This window comes from Sciurus vulgaris, assembly GCF_902686455.1.
Source record: "Sciurus vulgaris genome assembly, chromosome: 5".
In the NCBI taxonomy this organism is placed as follows: Eukaryota; Metazoa; Chordata; class Mammalia; order Rodentia; family Sciuridae; genus Sciurus; species Sciurus vulgaris.
Window position 1 is genome coordinate 26,653,187 of NC_136465.1, and position 25,852 is coordinate 26,679,038.

At 34.5% G+C, this 25,852-nt stretch overlaps 1 protein-coding gene across 1 annotated transcript in view; it reads left to right on the forward strand.

Moving 5' to 3' along the window:
• Nucleotides 1-25,852, forward strand: part of GALNTL6 (polypeptide N-acetylgalactosaminyltransferase like 6) — a 1,118,676-nt gene that overhangs the window by 468,571 nt on the left and 624,253 nt on the right. The window contains exon 5 of the mRNA XM_079142956.1: nt 20,825-20,991. Coding sequence (XP_078999082.1) covers nt 20,825-20,991 — 167 coding nt within the window. The remainder of the gene's footprint in view (nt 1-20,824; nt 20,992-25,852) is intronic.

Consider the following 25,852-nt stretch of genomic DNA (forward strand, 5'->3'; position numbering starts at 1 on the left):
TGCTATTCAACATTGTGATTTTACTTTGTAAAGTGCCAAATCTCTTGTTGCTTTAAATACTATTGAGTTCTGTTCTGTGATGCATTGAAGTTATTTGGAAAGAGGTTGATACTACCAGATCTTGCTTTTAAGTTATGTTACATGGTACCAGTGCTGCATTTAGTCTAGTGCTAATACACCACCCTAATGAGACAAAATGATCCCAGCCCTTTCCATACTCTACTCAATCCTCCATGAGAATTATTTGGTACCATTTATAAATCACAGGTATTTTTTCCTCTAATCTTTTGTGGTGCTTCATTCCCCAGGAAAGGATGTTGCTTCACGTATTTGCACTGATCAGTACCCAGCCAAAGACTTCAGGGAGACTGCAGATCCCCTGAGTTCTCTGTTCAGCTCTCTCCTTTAGAGTACTCACTCATCCTGGAGACTCCAAACACCTAGGTCTCCCCAGACTCTTGGCTTTGTTTTCTTACCCTAGGGACATCATTTGGTTTTACATGTGCTTAACTTCTTTATGCTGGAATCTCAGGTTAGAGAATAAGCAGAGAAAATGTCTCCTCTTTCTGAGGGATCACTATATTTGTTGTTTGATATTCCATCTCTTGAAAATCATTATTTCATATTTAAAAATCTGGTTTAGTTGGAGCTAATTAAAAGGTAAATATCACTCCTTTTACTCCATCTGGTTAAGAGAAAATCACAATGATAATTTTAAATAGATAATACTAGATAGAAATACAAAAAGATGTAAATTTGTATTAAAATATTCAAAACTAATATAAAAGAGATTAAACAGCAGATATGACTGCTAATTTCATTCCCCTGGTAGTGAATACTAGTGGTTCTTAGGGTCTGAAAGAGTTTGGATAAGTGTCTCATGAAGGTCCATGTGTTAAAACTTGGTCACCAGCCTGCGGCTTTGTTGGGAGGAGGTAGAATGTTTAGTGGACTCCAGTGGAAGAAAAATGGACTCCAGTGGAAGAAAAGTACGGCTTCTAAAAGACATATTGGGACAGCCTTTCCTTTCTCTCTCCTTTGTTCTGTGCTGGCTTGATGGAAGCAGCTCATTCCACCCTGTACCTCCACCAAGGTATACTGTACCACCACAGGCCCAAAGCACCAGGATCACACAACTATGGAGTAAAAACTCTGAATTCATAAGCAAAAATAAACTTTTTCTGTTTTTAAGTTTATTATCTAGTATATTTTGTCATGATAATAGAAAGCCAATTGACACAGAGTCTGTATTCACTTGACAGTTTGTCAGAGTTATTGTGATAGGTGTTTCTTCATAGTGTTGAAGCATTTATTTCAAATATATGCTTCAATATCATATATTGAATATATAAAATATATATAACTGAAGGAGATAGGATAGAATGTACATTTCATTAAAAATATTTGAGCTAATAAAGTAATTTCCTATTCTTCCTTAAATATTACAGTATTTATATAATCGTAATTACTCTGCTATAAAGATATCTAAAAAGGCCAATTGTAATTTTAAAAATGAAGAATGTTAGAGTCTCATTCATTGCTGTTAGATAAGTTACAGCTCCTTCTCATGAATCACTTCTTCACCCAATGCAATGCTTCATCAATTCAATTGCAAAACAATTTATGTTCAACTCTAAAATTCTAAGGTTTTAATTACCAATGAATTAAGTGACTACACTAGACAATTTCTTAAAAGTGGTTGCAGCCTAAAATCTGCCATTACTATACTTCCATAGATGTGTGACCCTAAATATTAACAATTCTTGTATACAGAGAAATCAAATTTTTTTCTTAAATATAATCTAACACATAATTTATTTTTTTCTGTTTTGCTGTTTTTGGTTTTACTTTGAGTGAAGGAAAAAGACTAAAGTGATTGTTTTATTAGTGTTGTCAAATATTTCTGATTATGTTCCTAATAAATCACAGAAGATTGCACATTCCAGGTCTTTGTTCTGTGGGAATAGTCCTAACCTATGAGCTATAAATAGAAAGAAATATGTCACTTTAGAAAAAGACCATTTAGTTACTAGCTCAAGACTCATCAGTGTTCTTTTACATCTGGCCTAACGATTGACAACGGTCAAGATGTTAACTCTTATAACTAATTGCAATGAGCAGCAACCCTGCTGCCAACAGTATTGTACAGGCATGGGATGCGAGAGAGGATTTATTATCTTAAGCCATTGGGATTTAGGGCCTATTTTTTCCACAACATAACACCCTGGCTGATATTTATTTAAGTGGAGAGAAAACAAAACAAAGCAAAACAACAACAAAATATGTAAGGCTGTACTTTGGATAAGTACAAGACATTCTAAAGATTGAAATATGTAAATAACTCTCATCTAAACATTTTTTCCAAAAGCTAAAACACCAGATTTTGAATTTTTTTTTTTTACATTATTGCCCAAACTAAATATACACCCCTAAACAATGAGAAAAAATGTTTATTTGATGGTGGGGAGCACAAGTTGACAATGTTGTGTGGATATCTCTTTATGACAAAAATATAAATTACTATCATTGGGCAATTATTTCATTTATTTGTAATTAAAATTTCTTTTTCTCCCTATTATTGAATGAATACTGATTTTTTTTTGTGAAATCAATGAAATAAGATACAAATTTGTTTGCCATGAAAGGAATGCTTATTGTGTTTTAAAGTAAGCAATGCTATTATACCAATTATGGTTTTTAAAATCTCTCAGTTCAGCAAATGTCAATATGGAACATCAAAAAACACATTTGTATATTCTGGTTTGGCAAACATAAGAATATGAGAAATTTGCTTTTGAAGCTTATTTTGCATGACTGAGAAAGGTTTAGCAGAATGTTTACAAATCAACTGATGTTTCTGTTAACTTTTTAAATGTCTTCACACTATTATTTCTCTTAAGTAAATTTTTGAAGAATTTCAACTATTTCTTTTGTCTTCCTGGTACATTTGTAATTTGAAGAATGAATTTTCTATCTATTTATGTAAATTGTTGCTCAACAGAGATGTCCTCATCTCTGATCCATTTTTAAATTCCATGTTAATGTTATTTAAATGTTTATTTGAAAATAATAAGGTAATGTGAATTGCAATAATTATAAGCTTTTTTTACATATCCTTATACATTTATTGCAACAAATGTTTTTAATCCATTCTGATTTTCTTGGACTTATGAATATGGTACATATTTATCATTAGAAACTTATAAACTCTTTGACTTTAGTTTTGTTTTGTTTTTTTTTTTATTTCCTAGCAGACCTGAGATTTGAATCCAGAGCCTTATACTTGCTGTACAAAGTCTGTACCACTGAGCTACATTCCCAACCCCTTTTAGTTTAGTTCTTAAACAGTGTCATATTCGTACATAATGTTCACATTTAACAAACTTCCATCCTCACCCTGACTTGACATTAAACCTAAAGTGCACAGATGCAGATTCTTAATTACACTTTGGATATGCTTCAGTGTTTCCTCTGCTGAGGAGCAGTCGTCTGGATTACAACTTCTCAAATCCAATGCCTGTGTTAGGTCATGGATTCAATCTTCCTTGGAGAAGCTTAAGTGCCCAAATGACTGAATGTAATTCAATCACATTAACTACTGTTAGAAAGAGGCTGGTTTTCCTTACAGTAAAAATCAGATCCTCACTGTCATTATTTGTTGCCAGCACTATTACAATTTCAAATCTTTCTGCTTCTAGTCTCTGGCATCTTCAATGCATTGTCTGCATGGCTACCAGAGGATTATGTAAACATGGTCTTCTCTTCCCCATGATTAACAATATTTGAAATACTTTCTGTTGTCTGCAGGCTAATGTCCAAATTCTTTAGAATCGCTTTTAAGATTTTACATGAGATCTGTTTTCAACTTACAGACTCATCAGTGAAAACTTCCCTAATTCTTTCAGACAAACTTAGTCACACTTCCTTCAGGCTCTCATTGCCTGTGTGCCATCTATTATGTCACTTGTCTCGTTTGACTCTAATCATTTTGTGTATCTGTCCACTGGTCTGTGAACCCTTAGGGTAGAGACTTGTAATGCATTCAATGTTGAATCCCAAGTGTCTCTTACTTTCCTTTATGTCATTTCTGTCTCTCCTACTTCTCTATCTCCTTCCACAGAGAGTTTGACAGGTAAAAGAAAAGCAATGAAAACAAGACCAATTTCGGCAATAATAACAGCAGTTAGTACTTATCAGACCCTTACTCTTACCAGCAATAAGTGCTTTGAACTATCACCTGATTTAATTTTTCTTTACAGATTATGAAGAAAGTTGTTTATTTTTTGCTTCCATGTTACCAACATGAGAAAACTAATCTTATAAATGTTAAATAACTTACCCATTGTCAAACAGATAGTAAGTGGCAAAGCTGGCATTTGAATGTAGATAATTTGTCCTGTAAATTGTGACTATGGAATGTTTGAGAAATAATCATCAGACATGAGAGCTAGTAATGAGTATGTAAGATAACCTAATTAAAAAAAATAAATTATAGATAATTATTTAAAATGGGAACAGTAACAGTATACTATTTAGGATAAGGTCATATAAAATGCATATACTTGTGAAGTCCTGATAGTTTTATTCCTAGGCATAGAGCAGACTCTGAACAGAACATCAGTAATAATTAAAAGAATGAAATTATGATATGCATATATGATAATTTTCTTTAAAAAAAAAAAACTTTTAAGATCTCCAGGTATAACAAACTGCAATTTTTATAGCTCAAGGAAAAGTGCTGCTTAAAGAATTTTGAGCATGATTTTGTAATAGAGAGTGGTCCTGACAAGTGCAGTATAATTTAACATCTCTATGACTAATATTGAGCTCTTCCTTAAAAGCAAGCCCTGAGACAAAAATTGGACTGCAGAAGTTTTAAAACTCTTCCTCTGTGTGAAGTAATCACAGAAAGTGTTAGGACACAGAAGGGAAATATGAAGAAGCAATATAGAGGAGGAAAAGTAGCCAGAGAAAGGTGCTTTGCAAGCTATTTATCATTTTGCATAAATGAGGCTTAATCCTTGTAGAAAACTCTGGGGGATAATACAGAACACACTTCAGAAGTATCCCACCATAAAATGATTTTTTCAACAATTTCCATTCTTCATTGTTTGATATTTGCTCCAGGGGTATTAATTTCCCCTCAAACCTCTGATATGCCTAGTATGTAGAAATGCATGAGTGCATCAGGTTAATTACCTTCTGATACTTATAACAGGACCCTTTTGGTTTGTTCAAGGATGGTGAGTGCTAAGATAATATTGGGGCTATACTTGCATCATCTGCTAGAACCTGCCTACTCCTCACAAGCATCTTCCTCCAGCAGACAGACAGGTGCCTTGAGCTAAACACACATACTGATGACAGATAGTTATGGAAGTATATATACATGTATATATACATATATATGTATATATACTATACATATATATATTACGTATTATGCTATATAAATACTGTACATAGTATATGTGTGTGTGTGTGTGTGTGTGTGTATGGGTGTTTTGTTCCAAATATATGTCATTTTTATACCTCAACTATAACATGTTGTTTTAGTCAGCATTTTGCTGTTGTGACTAAATGACCTGAATAGCACACCTGTAGAGGAGGAAAGGTTTATTTGAGGGCTCACGGTTTCAGAGGTCTTAGTCCATAGAAGGCCAGCCCCATTCCTCAGGGCTCGAAGTGAGGCAGAACATCATGGCAGAAGACTGTGGCAGAAGGAAGCAGCTTGCATCATCATGAAACAGAGAGACTCTACTCTCCAGATACAAAATATATACCCCAAAGCCATGTCTCAATTCCCACCTCCTCCAGCCACACACTAAGACTTAAGACTCTTACAACCTAAACATTTCTCCTCTGAACCTTCCTACATTGTCTCATATGTGAGCTTTTAGGGGACACCTCACATCCAAACCATAACACATGTTTAAAGTCAGCCTCATTATCTTGTCACTCAATCTTTGAAACTCTCAAATATGTTCCTCAAACACTGTGTTCCTATCTCAGTCTGTGTAATGGGATCTGTTGTCATGTCCAAAACGTGGGAGCCCTCCTTACCCTCTTCCCCCAGCTGCTGAGTCAGATCAGTTCTATTTCTAAATGTACCTTGAACCTGTCTTCTATAGGGCCACCTTCAACTCTCACTTATATTTCTACAACACTTCCCAAATTTGTTTATGGATCTCTTTTACATATTTTTATATCATGTTGTTAAACTTCTACACTATACGTGACTGGTTTTTTTAATTAGAACTTCATAGTTAAACATAATAGTTGGATTTGTCCTGACAAAATCATACGTGCATGAGATTCTATTTCAGTTCTCAATCCTCCCATTTTCCCTTAGTCCCTTCCCCTGTTCTCTGTCCTCTACCCTGCCACACTTCCTATCACTGACCTATTTATTTATTTTTGATTATTTTTACTACTTGTATGTAAAGGTGAAGTTCCTTGTAACATATTTGTATATGCACCTAACATGATTTTTTTCAAGTATTCCTTCCATAATTTCTCCCCTTTCCCACCCCTCCACTCTGCCTCTCAATTTTCTTCTTTTACATTACAGATATTCCCTGTGTCTTTATGGTATTCTATCCTTCCCTCCTCCTTTCCTTTATTTTTTTCTAGTTTCCACATAGGAGAAAGAACATTTGACCTTTGAGTTTTTGAATCTGACTTATCTCACCAAGCATGATGTTGTCCATTTCCATCCATTTACCAGCAAATGCCATAATTTCATTCCTTATGGCTGAGTAGAACTCCATTGTGTATGTGTATCACAATTTCTTATTCTATTCATCTACTGATGAACACCTGTGTTGATTTCACAATTTAGCTATGGTGAATTGTGCTGCTATAAATATTGAGGTGGATGTATCACTAGAGTATGCTGATTTAGTTATTTGGGGAAAATACCAAGGAATAGGATAGCTGAATCACATAGTGGTTCCATTCCTAGGTTTCTTGAGGAATCTCCATACTTCTTTCCAGAGTGGTTGTACTAATCTGCGGTTCCACCAACAATGTCTATGCAAACCTTTGCCCCCACAACTTCACCATGATTTATTGTATTTTGTATACTCAATCTTTGCCATTCTGGCTGGAGTATGATGAAATCTTAGCATAGTTTTTATTTGCAATTCTCTGATTGCTAGAGATGTTGAACATTTTTCATGATTTTTTTTCTTTTTTTTCTTTTTTTTTTTTTTTTTTTTTGCCCATTTGTAGCTCTTCTTTTGAGAAGTTTCTGGTTAATTCTTCCTCCTATTTCTTGGTTGATTGAGTTATCTCTGTGTATGTGTGTGTTTTGAGTTCTTTATATATTCTGGATATTAATACCCTATCTGAAAAGCAGCTGGCAAAGGTTTTTTCTTCATGCTCTTAATCATTTTCTTTGCTTTTCGGAAGTTTTTTAATTTGATGGCATTTCACTTACTGCTTCTTGGTTTTATTTCTTGTGCTTTGAGGTCTTGTTAAGGAAGCTGGTGTCAGTACTAATATAATCAAGTGTTGACCCTATGTATTCTTTTAGAAGTTGCAAGTTTTCTGGTCTAATTTCTAAGTCTTTGATCCATTTCAAGTTGACTTGTGTGGGTTGAAAGATAGGGAACTACTTTCATTTTTCTACATATAACTTTTCCATTTTCCCAGCACCATTTGTTAAAAAGGCTTTCTTTTCTCCAAAATAGATTTTTGGCATCTTTTTCAAGTATAAGATGACTATAAGTATGTGGGTTCATCTCTGTGTCTTCTATTCTGTTCCATTGGTCTTCATGTCTATTCTGATGCCAATACCATGCTGGTTTTGTTATGACAGCTCTGTAGTATAATTTGAGATAAGGAATTGTGATCTGTCCTGCATCCCTATTCTAGCTCAGTATTGCTTTGGCTATTCTCGGTCTCTTATTTTTCCAAATTAATTTCAATTAATTTTTCCAAATTAATTAATTAATTAATTGTTTCTTCTTCTATGAAGAGTGTCATTAGTATTTTGATGTGTATTTCATTGAATCTGTATGTTGCTTTTGATAGTATGGCCATTTAGACAATTTTAATTCTGTCTATTCAATAACATGGGAGGTTTTTCCATCTTCAAAGATTTTCTTAAATTTCTTTCTTCAGTGTTCTATAATTTTCATTATAGAGCTCGTTTACCTTCTTGGTTACATTAATTCCCAAGTTAGAGGTCAAATGATAGTTGTAACCAAATCAGTCAATTAATCCCCTAATGGAGATTAATTGTGTGGTAACTGCGGGCAGGTAGGGTGTGGTCAGAGGAGATAAGAGCATGCCTTTGGGTTTTTTCTTTTGTATGTGGTGAGCAGATCTCTCTCTCCCTCCCCCACACTCTTCTCTCTCCTTCCTGGTGCCATGTCCAGGGTCACTTTCCTCCACCATTCTCTTCTGCCATGATATTTGGCCTCACCTCAGTTCCAGAGCTATACAGTTAACCATCAATTGACTGAGATTTTAAAACCTGTGTGCCTCAAAATAAACTTATTCTCCTCTAAAATTTTTATTGTCAGGTGTTTGGGTCACAGCAGCAAAAAAAAAAAAAAAAAAAAAAGCTGATTCTCATAGAAGTAGGCACCAAGAGTGGGGTCGTTGCTGTGACTAACCTGATTTTATGGCTTAGAAGCTTTTGCAGCCATTTGAAATTTGTGGGAGGAATCTGGGGAAATTTAATGATGCAAGTTGGAAAAGCTTTAGATTGTTGTAAATGGAAATTAATGTGTGATTCTGGTGGGTTGTCAAAAGACCAGAATGTCAATATGACTGCAGACAGTAAAGAATGGGCTCATGAAGTTTCAGAGAAGGGGCATTCTGTTGGGAATTGAACTAGAGGCCATTCATGTTTTATTCTGGCTAAGAACTTGTCTATGTTTTGCCCATGTCTTGTGACTTTCTGTGAAGCCGAATTTAAAGGGAATGGCCTTTTTTATCTGGTGGAAGAAATTACTAGGTCTAATAATATTCAGGTGGCAGCATGGGTATTGCTGGTGGCTTTAGCCAATTTTATTTTGATAATTAGGAGCAGAAAGCAAAGCAGAAAGATATAAAACACCACTTGCAGTTTTACTGTGAGTAAAACTGGGATTAAGGAATGTGTGGTCTTTGAAGACATTACAATCACTAAAGAAACACTAAATACCTTACCTATAAATAATAGGAAAGGCAGCTTGACAGTATTTCAGGAACTGGCAAAACCACACCTATCTCAGACTCAACAGTATAAAAATAAAAATACTTTTAAGAAGAAACCAGTGTGGTGCCCTGCTTTTATAGGGGATCTGGGAAGTTGTTTCTTTATATTCAACCACCCAGGCAATCAGAGGTTGCCACAGCCATGGTCCCTGGAGCCTTAGCTACTGCTTGAGATGGTGGCAACCATGTGGTTCTGGTTTCGCAGGAATGCAGGATGCTGGAGTTAGGGGTTTGTAGAACCAACAGAATAGGCCATGTGAGCTACAACCATCAAAATCATGGGGTGGAGCCCTACAAAACTTTTGGATACATCATAATGACATGCTCCAGATTCTGGACACGGAACTGCAGGATTTATTTGCCCAGCAGGATTTCAGTCTTGTTTTGGTCTCATCCCTTCTTTCTATGCCCCTATTTCTTCCTTTTGGAATAGAAATTCTTACTCATAGAATATATTAGGAAGTGCTCCCTCCCTTTCAATTCCATGGAGTAATTTGAGAAAGACTGTTATTCTTTAAAGGTCTGGTAGTACTCAGCTGACAATCCATCTACTACTGGAAGGGTTTTAATTGCCATTTCAATTTCATTGCTTGATATTGGTCTTTTTAGGTTTTCTATAAACTCCTGGTTCTATTTCAGCAAGTCAGATGTGTCTAGAAATTTGTCAATTTTGTTACAATAAAACTTACACTTTATTGGAGTGTAAGTTTTCAAAATAGTGTCTAATGATCCTCTGGATTTCTGAAGGGTCTATGGTGATATCTCTTTTGTTATCTCTAATTTTATTGATTTGTGTCTTCTAACTTTATTGATTAGTTTGGCTAATGGTTAATCAATCTTATTTATATTTTCAAAGAACCAATTATTCAATGCATTGATTCTGTGTATTTTTTATTTTTCAATTTCATTAATTTTGGCTTTGATCTTTATTATTTTCTGTCATCTACTTATTTTAGAATTAGTTTGTTCTTTTTTAAGGCATTGAAGTTTAATAAAAGCAAATTTATTTGGTAGCCTCTATTTTTTAAAGTAGATATTCAGTGCTATAAGTTTTCTACTTAGAATTGCTTTTATAGCATTTCAGATATTTTGATATGTTGCATCTCTGTTCTTGTTCATTTATAAGACTGTCTTGATTTCTATTCTCATTTCTTCTTTTTTCCATTATTCTCCATGTGCTTATTATTCTATTATCTTTTTGCTGCTCACTTCTGGTTTCATTCCAATAATATCTGATAAAATGTATGGTGCTTTATCAATGTTTTTGTATTTGCTAAGATTTACTTGGTGTCTAAGAATATGGTCTATTTTGGAAAAAAATTCCATGAACTGCTGAGAAGAAGGTAAATTCACCTGTTTGGGGGTAAAATATTTTTTAGATGTCTGTTAGATCCATTTGATTTATGGTGTTATTTAGGTTGAAAATATCTATCGATTCCATTTTTTGATGAACTGTCTATTGATAAGCGTGTGTTGAAGATAACTATATTACTGTGTTGGGCTCTATCTGAGATTTAATGCCATGGAGTACTTTTTAAATATAATTTGCTATTCTGACACTTGGGGTATAAATATTTATTATCATTATATCTTCTTGTTGGATTATTTCCTTTACCAGGATATAGTGGCCCTCTCTGTCTCTTTTGATTAATTTTTCCTTAAAATTTGCTTTGTCAGATATGGTAATTGCTGTCTTCCATGCTTTTGGAGTCTGTTTGCATAGAATATTTTTTGACCCTTTGACCTTCAGCTTATGGGTATCTGTTTTTTAGATGAGTTTCTTATACAGAGCATACAGTTGGATCTTCTTTTTTTTTTATATTTTTGATCTATTCTTCTAATCCTTGTCTTCTAATTGGGGAGTTATTACCACTAACATTTAGTGTGAGTATAAATATGTGTGGTTTCCTGTTGTTTTAATTTTTTGCTGTATTTAATACTGTCTTGTTTCTCATGTAGTAGGTTACTCTTGATCTTCCTGTATTTCGGAACTTTGAAATTTGTTTCTGAGTCTCTATGTCTATTTTTCAAGTGTCCTTTGTAATTCTGGCTTGATGGTCATGAATTCTTTTAGTTTATACTTGTCATGTAAAGTTTTGTTTCCACCTCAAATTGAAAATGAGCTTTGGATGGTAATTGTTTTATTGTAAAGCTTGAAGTATCTTATTCTAGGCCTCCTCGACTTAGAATCTGAATTTAAAAAGCAGAAGTGAGCCTTATTGATTTTACTCAACTTGTGATCTGATTTTTCTCTCTTGCAACCTTGTTTCCATAATTTCTATGTTAGGCATTTTGAATATGATGTGTTTTGAAGAAGTTCTCATTTGATTAGTTCTATTTGGTTCTTGTGTGCCTCCTATAGGTGAATGTCTGTCTCAATTCTGACATGGAAAAGATTTTCTGTAACTACTCCCTACACTCCCTTGTTGTATTAGCAAACACATATCAAAGAGAACATTCGGTCTTTTTTTTTTTTTTTTTTTTTTTTAGGATTGGCTTATTTTACTAAGCATGATATTCTCCAGTTTCATTCACTTACCAGCAAATGCCATAATTTCATTCTTCTTTGTGGCTGAGTAATATTCCATTGTGTATATATATATATACCACATTTTCCTTATTCATTCATTTGTTGAAGGACACCTAGGTTGGTTCCATGGCTTGGCTATTGTGAATTGAGCTGCTCTAAATGTTGAAGTGACTGTGTCACTATTCTGTGCTGATTTTAAGTCCTTTGGGTATAAACCAAGGAGTGGGATAACTGGGTCAAATGGGGGTTCCATTCCAAATTTTCTAAAGAATCTCTGTACTGCTTCCCAGAGTGGGAATTTGTAGTCACATAAGCAATGTATGAGAGTACCTTTCTCCCCACATCCTTCCCATCATTTATTACTCCTTTTCTTTATGATTGCCATCCTGACTGGATCGAGATCAAATCTCACTGTAGTTTTAATTTGCATCTCTCTAATTGCTAGTGATGTTAACATTTTTTCATATATTTGCTGACTTATTGTATATTTTCTTCTGTGAAATGCCTGTTCAGTTCCTTTGCCCATTTATTGATTGAGTTATTTTGTTCTTTGGTTTTAAGTTTTTTGAGTTCTTTATATATCCTAGAGATTAATGCTCTGTCTGTGGTGAAGTTTGCAAAGATTTTCTCCCATTTTGTAGGCTCTGTCTTCATGTTCTTGATTGTTTCCTTTGTGAAAAAGCTTTTTAGTTTGATCCCATCCCATTTATTGATTGTTGATTTTACTTCTTGTGCTTTAGGGGTTTTGTTAAGGAAGTCAGTTCCTAAGTCAATATGATAGAGATTTGGGCCTAGTTTTTATTTTAGTATGCTCAGGGTCTCTGGTCTAATGTTTAGATCTTTGATCCACTTTGAGTTGAGTTTCATACAGGGTGAGAGATTGTGGTTTAATTTCATTTTGCTACATATGGGTTTTCAGTTTTCCCAGACCCATTTGTTGTAAAGTCTATCTTTTCTCCACTATTTATTTACAGTGCCTTTGTCTAGTATGGGATAACTGTATTTATAAGGGTTTGTCTTTGTGTCTTCTATTCTGTACCATTGATCTTCATGTCTGTTTTGGTGCCAATACCATGCTGTTTTTGTTTCTATAACTCTGTAGTATAATTTAAGATCTGATATTGTGATACCATACCCTGCTTCATGTTTGCTAAAGATCGTTTTGTTATGCCTTGTTCATGTAATACTTAAGCAGTATTAAATGACCTTATTTGTCCCTTCTGATTCATTTTGAATTGAAGTCCACTTTATCAGATAACAGGATAGAAATCCCTGATTGTTTGCAAAATCCAAGTGTATGGTAAGTTTTTTCCCATGCTTTTATCTTCAGTCTGGATATCTTTGCCTATAAGGTGAGTATCTTAGAGGCAGCATATTGTTGGGTCTTGTTTATTAATTCAATCTATCAGTCTATGTCTTTTGATTGATGAGTTTATGTCATTTACAGTCAATGTTATTGTTTTGGAATGATGCTTATTCCCTGTCATTTTGAATTATTTTCAGTTTTTAATTTGAAGTACTTCTATTTTGATTGACTGTTCTTAAACAGTAGTACCTCCCTTTGCTCTTTTTTAATTTTGTTTTTCATTTCTTCTACATGAAATAACTTATTGAGTATGTTTTGCAGTGCAGGCTTTCTAGTTGTGAATTCTTTTAACTTATGTTTATCATGGAAGGTTTTTATTTCATTGTCAGTTCTGAAGCTTAGTTTTGCTACATATAGTTTTCTTTGCTGGCATTCATTTTCTTTCAGAGCTTGATGTATATTATTCCAAGACCTCTTAGCTTTGAGTCCTGGTTTGAGAAATCAGTTGAGATCTGAATTAGTCCTCCTCTAAATGTGACTTTTCCATTCTCTCTAGCAGTCTTTAAAATTCTATCCTTATTCTGCATGTTTGGCATTTTCATAATAATGTGCCTTGATGTGGGTCTGAATGCTTCCTGTATTTGATTTTCTATTTCATTCTAAAGGTTTGGGAAATCTTCAGACATTATTTCACTGAAAAGATTATGCATTCCTTTGGTTTATATCTCTGAGTCTCCATTTATCCTGATAAATCTTAAGTTTGATCTTTTGAAGTTATCCCATATTTTGGGAAGTTTTGCTCATGGTCTCTTAACATCTTTTCTCCATGATCAGCATTATTTTCAAGATTATATTTTTTGTCTTTCTAGTGGTCTAGTCTGATGGTGATGCTTTCCAATGAATTTTTTTATTTGTTTATTTATTTCTTCATTTCAAGGATTTCTACTTGATTTTTTTTTTCAGAATCTCTCTTTATTGAAGTGATCTTTTGCTTCCTGTATTTTCTCCCTCAGATAGTCCTTTGCCTTGCAGATCAATTTAACTAAGAACATTCTTAACTCCTTCTCTGACATTTCTTCCACTGTGATGTCAATGGATTCTGTTTTTGATGTATTTTGGTTTGTTTAAGCCAATTTGTTCCCTTACTTTTTTATGTTTTTTGTAAGTCTACCCAACTAAAATTTGATTTTGAGACAATAGGCTTTCTATCTTGTAGAATATAGTGTCCCTGAAGGTTTTCAGTACCTCACAGTTTATGCGGAGACAGATAATAACAACTGATGCAACCAATTAACCATACTAAACCAAATAGCTCTTGCAATGAAATCTACAATGTGGATTGTTGTAATACTCAAAATGATATGATCAGTTATTGCCCACGGTAGAAACAGTAAGTTTACAAAAGGGCTTAGAATTTCACTTGATGACTAGGGATGGAAGAGGAGTGATATAGGATGTACTAATTATGAGGGAGGAGAAAAAAATGGAGGTAAAAAAAGTAAAGAGTGAAGGAGAGAACAATAGAGATTTGTTGTATTTGGAGGAAAAGAGAGAAAGAAAGTTGAGGGAAACCAATAAATGAGAGAAAAAAATTTAGAAAATCAAAATCAAATAAAAAGTAGAGAATAAGAAATTTAAAAGAAAAATAAGAGGAAAAAATACAGAAAATAAATAACAGTTTATAAAGTCAACATATACTAAACAAACATCTTAGTCTCAAATTATTGATCCACAAAAACATAACTGCCTTCAAATAAATTGGTAGAAATAAAAAAAATAAAGATATATGAATATGAACAAGTACCCAATTAAGGATAGAGGGATAGAGTTCTTTAAGAAGAAGAGATGGGGAAGTAGAGAAGTATTTGTATCTTCAAGAAGTAAGTGGGGAATATGCAGACGCAACATAGAATGTTTATAAAAGGGAAGAACAGAACAATAGAATTAAAAGAATTAAAGGAAGAATGAGAGAGAGAGAGAGAGAGAGAGAGAGAGAGAGAGAGAGAGAGAACACAATAGATTTTGACTGTTGCCAAGAGAAAAGAAGTAGAAACATAGTAAAACAGAGCTGTGAAGGAGTCAATAGAAAGCCAATCCAAAATATAGTAATCAAAAAACTACTTTCAAAAAATATATATACAGAGCACAAAAAAATAGTAACCTTCAAGAAATGCTAAAAACTAAAAAAAAAAAAAAAAAAATGAAATAAAAAGCAGAAACAAATATGTATGTGTACAAATATATAATCATCCATCATTTGTCAATTAGGACACCTTTGAAAACAAATCAAAGATAACAAAAACAAAATAGCAAAGTGTTAGCACAAAAAGACCTGGCAGAATGCAAACCTCAGGAATCATCTCAGCTGTTTATTCAGGAAGGGGATCCAGGGATGAAATGGCACCGGTAAACCCACTTTTCTGGTGGAAAATGAGCCACTGAACAAAAAAAGGGACTGGGTTTGTACAGTTATTTTTGAGGGCTGGTCTAGTGAGCATATTGTTTTGGGCACTCAGGAAACAGGTTTGTGAGAATTTAAAAGTTTGTTTTTACTGGGAAATATCATTACTTGGAGAAGAATGGAGGTTCTGGGGTCAGCATTCTGTGTTTATCTCTTTCCCTTCAGGGTCCCATTGTACTGTTACTGCGAAAGGATTTATTTGGGGAAGAGTCAGTGCTTTGTTTTCTAGGGACTGTTCTGTCATTGGGAAGGAATGCACTGAGAAAGTTATCAATATATGGCTTTCTTTTTCAATCCCTTTTCTCAGGACTTACTATGTTGGGAGTTTATCATTTTCCATATCTAATACAAAGTAGTCAGTGAGAGTTTTTGCTCACTATCTGTGCCAAACTGCCTTTCTGTTTCTCAGCTTCCCTTCTCAGCAGGATGGTATGAGGAGCTGTGAAAGATGCTGGCAGCTTAACTTCCTGGATATTGTCTTTAGGTTCTGTGCAATGAGTTGGTGCAATTGAAGCTCTCAGAGGTAGGGATTTGGTCTGGTATTGTCCCAGGTGTTTTATTATGTTTGAAGTTTTGGGTCATTAATGAATCAACCTACTTCTAAGATTGTATACCACTACTCTCCTCAGGGCACTACCTTTGGGAAGGCAAAGTCGGTCCTTCACCTGTTCTGCTGTTTGAGGATATTGGGCTTTTTTGCCTAAGAACTGTTTCTGAGCACTAAATTCAGTCTTTCCACCACAGTCCCTTCAGTTTCTTCCTGCCCTTGATCCTGCATGCTGCTGGCTGCCAGTTAAATGGAGGGGGTGGGTGAGAGGCTTTCTCTGGCCTCGCTGATCTGATCTGTATTACCTCCAGGCAAAATGGTCTCCATGCCAGACATTGTCTATGTCAGAGATTTTCCTGGTTTGCTAGCCTCATTTTAGGTCTCTTGGTTGACTTTTGCTACTTTAATGTATTGGTTTCAGCCTGGAACTCATGGATCTAAGCTCCTGATCTGAGTTTGTGTCACTGTCTCAGGGAGGTTTTAAAGTTTCCACCTTGGGTTCACCTTACACTGGGGGCAAACTGTGACTTTGTAAACCAGTTTATTGGGCTGAATAGCCTCTGGGCTGACTCAGGGCAGAATGTCCTTCCTATCCTGGGGTTCCCCATGCCAAGATTTTCCAGAACTTATAGATCTTTTCAGACCTTGTATAATTTTCCTCTTCCCACAGGGAGTTCCACTCCAATTCTGTTCCTTAACCTTGCCTGATGTACCCCAAATTTTCAGGACTTGCAGGCTCTCCGTCCACTGATGAGTATCAGCGGAGTGTTTTTTCCTTTGACTCACCTCTCAGAGAAGTAGTTTTCTACCTGTTTGAGTCCCTAAATCTCGATTCATGGAGTTTCAAGAAAAGTCACTTCCTGTTAATCCACCATCTTGTTTTTCCCCCAATCTATCTAATTTCTATTATTTAGTAGAATAAAATATGGTTGAAAAGCAAGAGAAAGTTTGAAGGGTTTGAAAAAAGTGATCAGAGGAGAGCCAAGAAATAGGAAACAGTTGTCAATGGTAAGAAAAAGAAATAATAAGTTAACTGAAAGTAATGAAAAAAAAATGAGAGGACAAGGGAACAGGAAATTTTGGTTTTTACTGGGGGAAGGGAGGGAAGATGGAAAGATGGAGTTCAGAACCTGGGAATGAATGAACCACCAAATGTAAGATTGAACCAACACAAATACGTATATAATTGTACCTCATCTAAGTCTAATTTAGGTTAAATAATGAATACATGCAGGAGAGAGCTATTAATGTGTAAGTAAAGTTATATGAATAAATGCATATATATTGTGTGTATATACACATATATCAAACCTATCTGTGCAGTGTGAACATGCACAACCATACAGGCACACTCACCTACACACAAAATTATGCATAATGAAAAAAACATGAAAAATAATACAACAAAATCATGTTTGAAAATTTTAGAAAGCATTAAAATTTAAAAATAAAAAAATGAGAATATAGAGGAAAAAATGAGAATATGGAGAAAAAAAGGAAACCAGAAAAAGAAAAAAGCATATCTCAACGAGAGAGGGATTGTTTCTGCTCTGGTGATCAAATCTCTTGGCAGGCATGGATTTTCAGTCTTTGTATTTATTTTTGGCTCTGTATTTTTGGTCACTGTCCTTTGTGTTCCTCACCTAGCTGCCAGCCAGGTGTAGTAGCTCTCAGCTTCTCATCTCCCAGTATTAGGTGGGACAGACTGGGGAGTGCTGATGACTTGTGTTATCCTGTAGTAGGGGTGAGGCAGAGTTCTAGATTGGAGTTTCTGGTTTTGGGGGTTTGGACTTTGGTGCCTTTTGGAACTCTGTTGGTGGGTATTTGATATTTGGTTCATTCCCCCTGTTGTTGTGGATCTTCCTATCTCCACTAGGTTTCTGGATCTCTGGGGCTTACAGGAAAATCCACTTTTAGGGTACAAGAACTAACCCTCTACAAAGGACTAACCCTTCACCTTCCTGGAATGTGAATTACCGGGTATCTGCCCTGGAGTGTAAATGCTTTGCATGGTAAGGGTCTTTACCACAGCTCTTTAGGGTGCCAACTATTATAAGCATTTTCCACCTTGGGATGCAGAGGCTGATTGGTCCAGATAAAATGTTCTTTGTGCCTATTTCATCTCTGGTTTAAGTACCCTTTGGGAATTTTTTCCTAGGCTGTTGGTAACCTCCTTTACGAGTTTCCATTCTGTGACTGGCTTTCTGTGCCACATAGGGGTTAGGGGGGCACTTTTAGCCCAGGTATGGATTTGTTTTCATTGAGACTCTTACTCTATCGTTACTGTATCGGTTAAAACCAACTTTCCTCTGTAAACCATAGATTACCCTAGGTTGATTTTTCATTATTTTCTAATTTCTTTCTTCGCCAGCCACACATGTCTTTTGGTCTCTTTGGTCTCTTTGGTGTGCACTCCTGGTTTCATTATGCTGGTGGCGGGACCTGGTGTGTTTCTAAGGCATTATTTCTTATGTTCAAATTACTGACTTTCTGTAGTTCTATGGCTTTTTTTTTTTTTTTTTTACAGTTCAGTATTATATTTCAGTGAAGTTCTTTTGTTACTGGCTTCACTGAGGAACAGTCTTCCTGCTTTGTAAATCTGGTGTTGAGGTGTTGCTGGGACTGCATCCTTTCTCCACCATCTTCTGAAGCTATATTTTACATTTCATTTTAAAACTAAACTTTTTTATTCTGTTGTTGTTCCCTTTGTAGTGCAGATGTCCTAAAGTTAAGAACTAGCTTTTGCTCACTGTTTTCCACTTTGAATTCTGGCTTGTATGAAACCATCAGTAAGCCGTTGTAACTTGATTGAAAAAATAAGAAGGAATTCTTTCACTTTATGTGGGATAATAATTTGAGCTCATACACATAGAAATTGTTGAAAACACTTCCAAGAGGGAAAGGTTTGGTTGTGTGTTGTTATGTCTGCCTTTCTTTCTTGCATCCTTTTGTGTCTGCCTTTTTTCTGACTGGATTTTATATGGCTCTTAAAGTTATAAGACTGTTGATTATTTATGGGCTTTGAATGTAATCATATTTAATTCATAGTCCATTGATGCACTATCTTGTCTTAAGGTTTAAAAATAATTTTCTTTTCTGGAAATACCATTTGCATTCACTGAACATTGTGAGGTATGATAGTTTGTGCAATAGGTGCAATTATCCTGACTACTGGTATATGGAAGTACAATTATCTTGGGTCTTTAGCATTGTTCAGAAGAATGGATGACTGTATATAATTATGACCAGGTGTGCTGAATTACATTAGCACTCTTTTCCAGATCTGTGCATTATATGTGAAAGCATCTGTCTCATTGCACTCCCTTGGAAATTACTGTCAGATCCTTCACATATTATATTTTCTTGACATTTAAGTTATCCTAAAATGAATTTCATGTTTTTAACAGTATTTTATGTGCATATCATGGTATCATTTGATAGTTTTCCCAACTCTTTTCATATTCTTTGAAAACATCAAAATCTACTTGCTTGATAAATATTGTTAAACATAATAAAACTTTGGATTAAATAACTGATAAAGGCACAGAATAAAAAATACTTTCCATGTGGCTTCTCAGATTGTTTTGCAATGAAAAACCAACTTGAGATTTCTTTCTAAAGTTGCCATTAGGAATGTAATAATGTCTCAGTTTGGATCTTAATTTAATCTTACTGTGTGGTTGTGTTCACTAAATAGTCACTTAGGATTAAATGTTCATTTATTCTATTGAAGGCTATGGGTATTTTCCCCCCACAGAGCTACTAATACTGTCCAGCTAATGAAACACTTCACAGTCAAAACTGACTAATTAAGAATAATTATTACATGAGTTAATTTTTCAAAACTGTTTGGAAAACACATGTAAGATTTAATCATGTACTCAGTGGAAACAATTTTATATCATATCATTTATTCTTATTTTTATCATATAACAATAGAAAAATGTATATTAACAAAAGCACACGATTTTAACATTTTGATATAGTTGAGCCTCTGATACAAAGAGATTAAAGCAATGGTTTTATTCATCATTAAAGAATCCATGAATGAGGACAGCAACTATTACAATGGACAAGCTATGGCTAGAAAGATATCAGACAAAGTCACATTTTCACCATCGTCTTGTTATGGGGCACAACTTAAGAACAGACCAATCACCACTCTCCAAATTTGAGAGAGTTTTTATTAAGCTGGCCGGCTGATTGTCTCACACAATGCTGCAAAAATGGCTGTTGGGAGAACAGCCCCAACCATAGGGTTGTAGGGGTTCTTATACCAAAAATCACATCAATCATAAGTGTCTGTTGCTATGATTTGAAATTACAAACTAACATCATGAGATCATCAACAGAGGGGGAAATGGGTCAAAATGACCCTTACCTAGGTACAAACTAAAGAATGGTTGCTAACATCCACACAATCACCATTCACATGGTACATTGTTTAGGAGCAATAGGAATCAAAAGAGAGCAATTTTTCATTACATAAGAATTGTCATTTTGTATTGCTAAACATGTTACACTAAGTAACTGATGATGGGTACAGAGGCAGGGTGTTCCCATGGGAGAAGCTTATTTCCTACATAACATGGAGTCTCAGAGCAAAATGGAGTCTGTTTAGTCATTTCCCTTAGAGTCTAGCCTATAACATTCTCATGGAGCCAGATTTGTCAGCCCATCACATTCTGATAACCTAATGCATAATTTAGCAGTATAAGATATATGAGAATTTTGTATTTGACATTTTTTTTCTTCCTCCATCTTCTCTAGCTGTAAGCACAAAATGTACCTGGAAAGACTGCCAAACACCAGCATCATCATCCCATTCCATAATGAAGGTTGGACTTCACTCCTGCGAACCATACACAGTATAATTAACCGAACCCCCGAAAGTCTGATAGCCGAAATCATTCTGGTAGATGACTTCAGTGATAGAGGTAAGATGCAGTTGATAACATTTTATCTGACATTGTTATCACCCACATAATCAATGAGGGCTTTTTTTAAAAAGGCAGATAATGAGTTTCTTTCTGGTTCCGGCTTAAAGGTGTTTATGAAGTTTTATCTCTGTTATGATTTCAGAAAATGTAAGCCAATGGTGAAAGAAACAATGAGAAGCTATTGGTGTCATCTGGGGAACTATAAAATGTTTGCCTAACATTTCTGATGTCAAATAGACAGATATTGACAAAATGCCTTGAATTCTACTTTTAGCTTCAGGATGAACATTGCAAAATGTATTATTGTAAGTTCATATGAATGGTGAAATATCCAAGCAGAACTAGAAAACCTGTTCCTATTCTAAAAAGTATATCTACTATTTACCAGTATGACACATTCTCCAAGTTGTGCTTGTGTTATTTCATAAATATTAAAAATTATAAGAGACACAAGTACATATTTTCATTTGGTAAGTGTAACTATTTTTTCATATCATCATATCTGAACAATAACAAAGTGATCTGTTGTAAAAGCATATTAGGAAATTTGACATGTTTTAGTATTTTTATTATTTTTATAACATACAATTTTGTTAATAGCATGAGGGAATAAAGTTATAGAATGTTTCCTGATAGTAGAACTTCACAAATCATATTTGGTCTAAATTAGGGCAGTAAGTCCCTATTTTTTGGCTTGTGTGAGAAGAGAGGAGGAAGTCTTTCTAATGACTTTCACCCTTTTGTGAGTATAATTTTCTCTCTTATAGTTCATTCATAAAGGAGTCTGCTGAACTCTATATCTGAGAATGACAAAAAAATTTATTTGAGTATTATTCTTATGCCTCAGAAGAGAATACATCTTAAAAGCACATAGGCTAATTAAAGTTCTAGAAATTTCATTTGTGACAAAGTATTATTTTCTCATGTTATTCAAAATCTCTGTAAAAGTTGAACTGCTAAGTGTGTTCATACTGAAGAATCTTTAACAGAGTACCCGTTTTCAAATTTATTTTCAGTGTTAATTCAGGGGTAACCTAACATCAATAGTTGTTAGAATTTACATGACAAAAGTTTGATTGTTCAACATTATTATTTTAGAGTGTAAACTACCAACCTGGTCCTTTAGACTTGATTTTAAAGAGGATTTTGCTTTGTACAGCTTAGGTGAATAGGCATTCAATCCTATCTAAGAATAAGAGCCAGTATCCCAAACAGAAATTTTCAGAGATTTCAAATACCAGTTTAAATAGCACATTCTTTTCATTTGCTTGTACCTGAAGATTCATCTTCAAAGCAGCCATTACTACCTTAATTGAAAAAAGACAATGTATCAACAAAGCTAAAGCTGTTTATTAAAAGTGAAATAAAGAATAAAGATCTTAGACTGCAGATCACCAACAGTGATTGGTACCAGGAGGTATAAATCACTGGGTCTTTGGATAATTTCCTGCATAGTAATAAACTATTATAGCAGAATTTTGACTGAGGGTACTGATGGGTGCTCAGTAGAATTTTGGTAGCAGAAAATTGTGGTTTGTAAAGCATTTTTTTTTTTTCTGAGTATTTCTCCGAGGGATTTTTCAATTGAAAGTGTGTACAGGAGAAAGTATGGCACCTACATTTTCTTGGCTTCAAATCACAATCCTTTTTGGTACAGTAACAACTTCGATGAACCATCTTTCTGTAGGTCACCTGGGAAATAAGTAGACTGTCAAAGTAATTAACATTAGTGAAGAATAAAAGCAGAAAATGGATTATTTGGTATAGTAATGGTAATTTTTTTACTTTCCTATTGGAATTTTTTTAAGGTTAATCACTATTTTAATGCTTTGGTAAAATTTTAATTTAGATATTCTATTTCAATTAGTCAGCAAGTTGAGAGTATTATTTTATAATCAAAGGTGAATTTTGAAAGAAGATACAAAAAGACTTCAATAATCTTTTATGATACATTGCAATTTTATCATGTGAAGTAGGAAAGAGTCTCCTTCCTAATTTTCATTTTGGATTGTAAGATCTCATTTAATAAAAGTAGTTGGTATGTCTTAGGGCTTGTGTGGACATGAGTACCATCACTGCTGCTTTCTGAATTATGGGAAAATATAAAGAATTAACATAATGGACATGGTCATACTCCCACTATCTACTATTAGCTATGTGACACTGGGTAAAGTAACTTCTCACAGTCTTAGGTTTTTTATCAAATCAGGGAGAAAGAGAGTGACTCCTTGTAGAGAAGCAAGAGTGAAGTGTTGTCATAGAGCCAATGCATTGAACACCACACAGGAGAGTAACTGCTCTCAGCTATGATTTCTGCCGCCAAATACTCCCCTATTATTATAGTATAAAGGATCACTATGCTTTTTTGAGGAGATTCTTTCGATTCCATGAAATCTACACAAGAATCTTCCTACCTACCTATGTACCTTTCTCATTTAAAGGACATATGAGTAGAATGAATCAGCATAACTTTCTGATGTTCATGTATAAACACATGACCCGTGAAACTCCACATCATGTGCAACCACAAGAATGAGATCCTAATTAGAATAAGTTGTATTCCACATGTGTGTAATAGGTCAAAACACACTCAACTATCATGCACACCTGAAAAGAACAACAAAAAATAAAGGACATGTGACGACTAACCATGGTAATTCAACATATATTGGAGAAATTAGGATTGCTTTAGTGCTAAAAGAAATTTCCAAAATGACCAATATGTTTTACAAACATTGAAATAAAATTAAATTCTAAGAATTAAATCAGAAAAGAGATCATGCTCTCTACTTCAGTTATCTTAAGTGGCCTTAGATGAGTGCTCAGCAGAATCCTTCTCAATATTATTTTCATATCACAGGAGGACATATGCCAGGCACCTCTTGTTTACAGGGCATCTAAGAGAAATTCCTTCTACTCTTTTTTATTCTGAGATATCTGTATTACAGGGCTGTTAATATTATAATTAACTCATGCTTTTTTTTTTTTCCTTTGGATAAGCCTGGAAATCACAACCTTGTAATGCATAATATTCTTTTTAACCAGCTATTTAAAAATCAGATTAAGCAGCCTAGACAAATTTAAAGTTAAAGAAGATCCAGGGATTCTGTTGACTTTCTTTAAGAAATTATTTCTGAAGTATTATACTTCAAGTTTATTTTGAGAAATACATTGCAATCCCAGTTCTGTTCAGTATGCAACTTAACGCCTTTGCATTATACCTCTGCCAGATGTTGGGCAATGTTCTTCTGCCAAAGGCAATACAATTTTGATGATACTTAATCAAATATTTCTACCTTGTATTTCCTGTCCTCCAGGTCAACAGACTGGCTACACACAACATAAATCGGAAAGCCAATGGTTTAGCCGTGCTATTAGCACAAATATAATCATTTGGAATCCCTATTTCTGACAAAGCCAAGTATTGTCACAATTAGCAAATTCTGTAATCAAGAAAAAGACTAAAACATTTTATACTTATACAATAATTCTGAATTATTATGGTAATATTTTTAAATCTGCCTCAATAGTATTGACATAGTACTCCAAAGTTTTTTCTTCTTAAAGTCAATATTCCATCCAGTGGTCTTCATTTGGGATATTTTTCATAAAGAAAGCTGGGAAAACAACATATTGTTTTAGCTTCAGAAAATAAGCCTACCATCTTTAAAAATATGAACTAGAGGCCTGCAAATAAGTTTTCAACAGCCACTCCCTCTTAGCTGTTTGAAGCTTACCAAAGTAAGTGAATGTGGGACTTTTTTTCCAGTAAGCTCTCAGAAATATAGTTAACAACTTAACTTGAGGCCTATAACACGACTTCTTGATGACTTTAAAGCAGGACTAATCCCAGGCTTATCTCCAAATTCCAGGCAACCTTAACAGCATCCACATGGAAACTGTTGAAATGTGTGAAATAAGCTAAGGCTTAACCTCAGAGATAGGGTATATTTGAACCTGACAATTCTCTAAACTCTGTATGCTTAGATGAATGCAGGTCCAAATTGAGGATCGTCACAGGAGAGTTGCTGACACACTTCCCTTACTGTAATGCACATATGGAGGTTCACTGCAACTATACACCCAGGCACACACACACAATCACAGGCACACATTCATTTATGCTTGTCTCAAACTTTTTGGTTAAACAACAACAACAAACCAAGTTGAACATTTGAGTTTCACAACAAATCAAGTTGACCATTTGAGTTCTTCTGCATGTGCTAGTTGGAGGAAACATCAGAAGTTTGAACTATCCTCCCAAGATGACAATGCCAAACAAGTTTTAAGAATCCAACTTCTTTTCCTCCCATGGCAGAGTCTCACTTCTCAATATGTAGTTCATGGACTAGCAGCCTCTTGCCCATCTTGAACTTTCTTAGCAATACAAGGTCTCAGGATTCATTCAGATAAATTAGAATCTTCATTTCAACAAGGTCTATTTTTACATGAATTGAAGTGTGAAACACCATCGTGTGTTTCAAAATTGAGGTTGAAGCTCAGTAGTAATATGGATGCATAAATAGCATAACTTCAAATAAATCTGTTATACATGTTCTTAAGAAATACATTTTTCCTATTTATTCATATTCTTTAATACATAATTAACATTGGGTTTGTAAATTTATAAAGAACCTCTCTACTATTTTATGCGACATTTTCACATTCTCCTAGACATTGACTTTACTTTCTTGTGGATGCATTTTATAGCATTTTATGTTTAATTTCAGGTTAAATTCCATTGCCCCTTCCCTTGCTAATTTTCCTTATTTGTTATATAAATAACATCTTACAGCATTTTGTCTAGTTTTTGAATTCAGTCAATACTTTTGTATGTCTACTTGAGAAAGAGAAAATG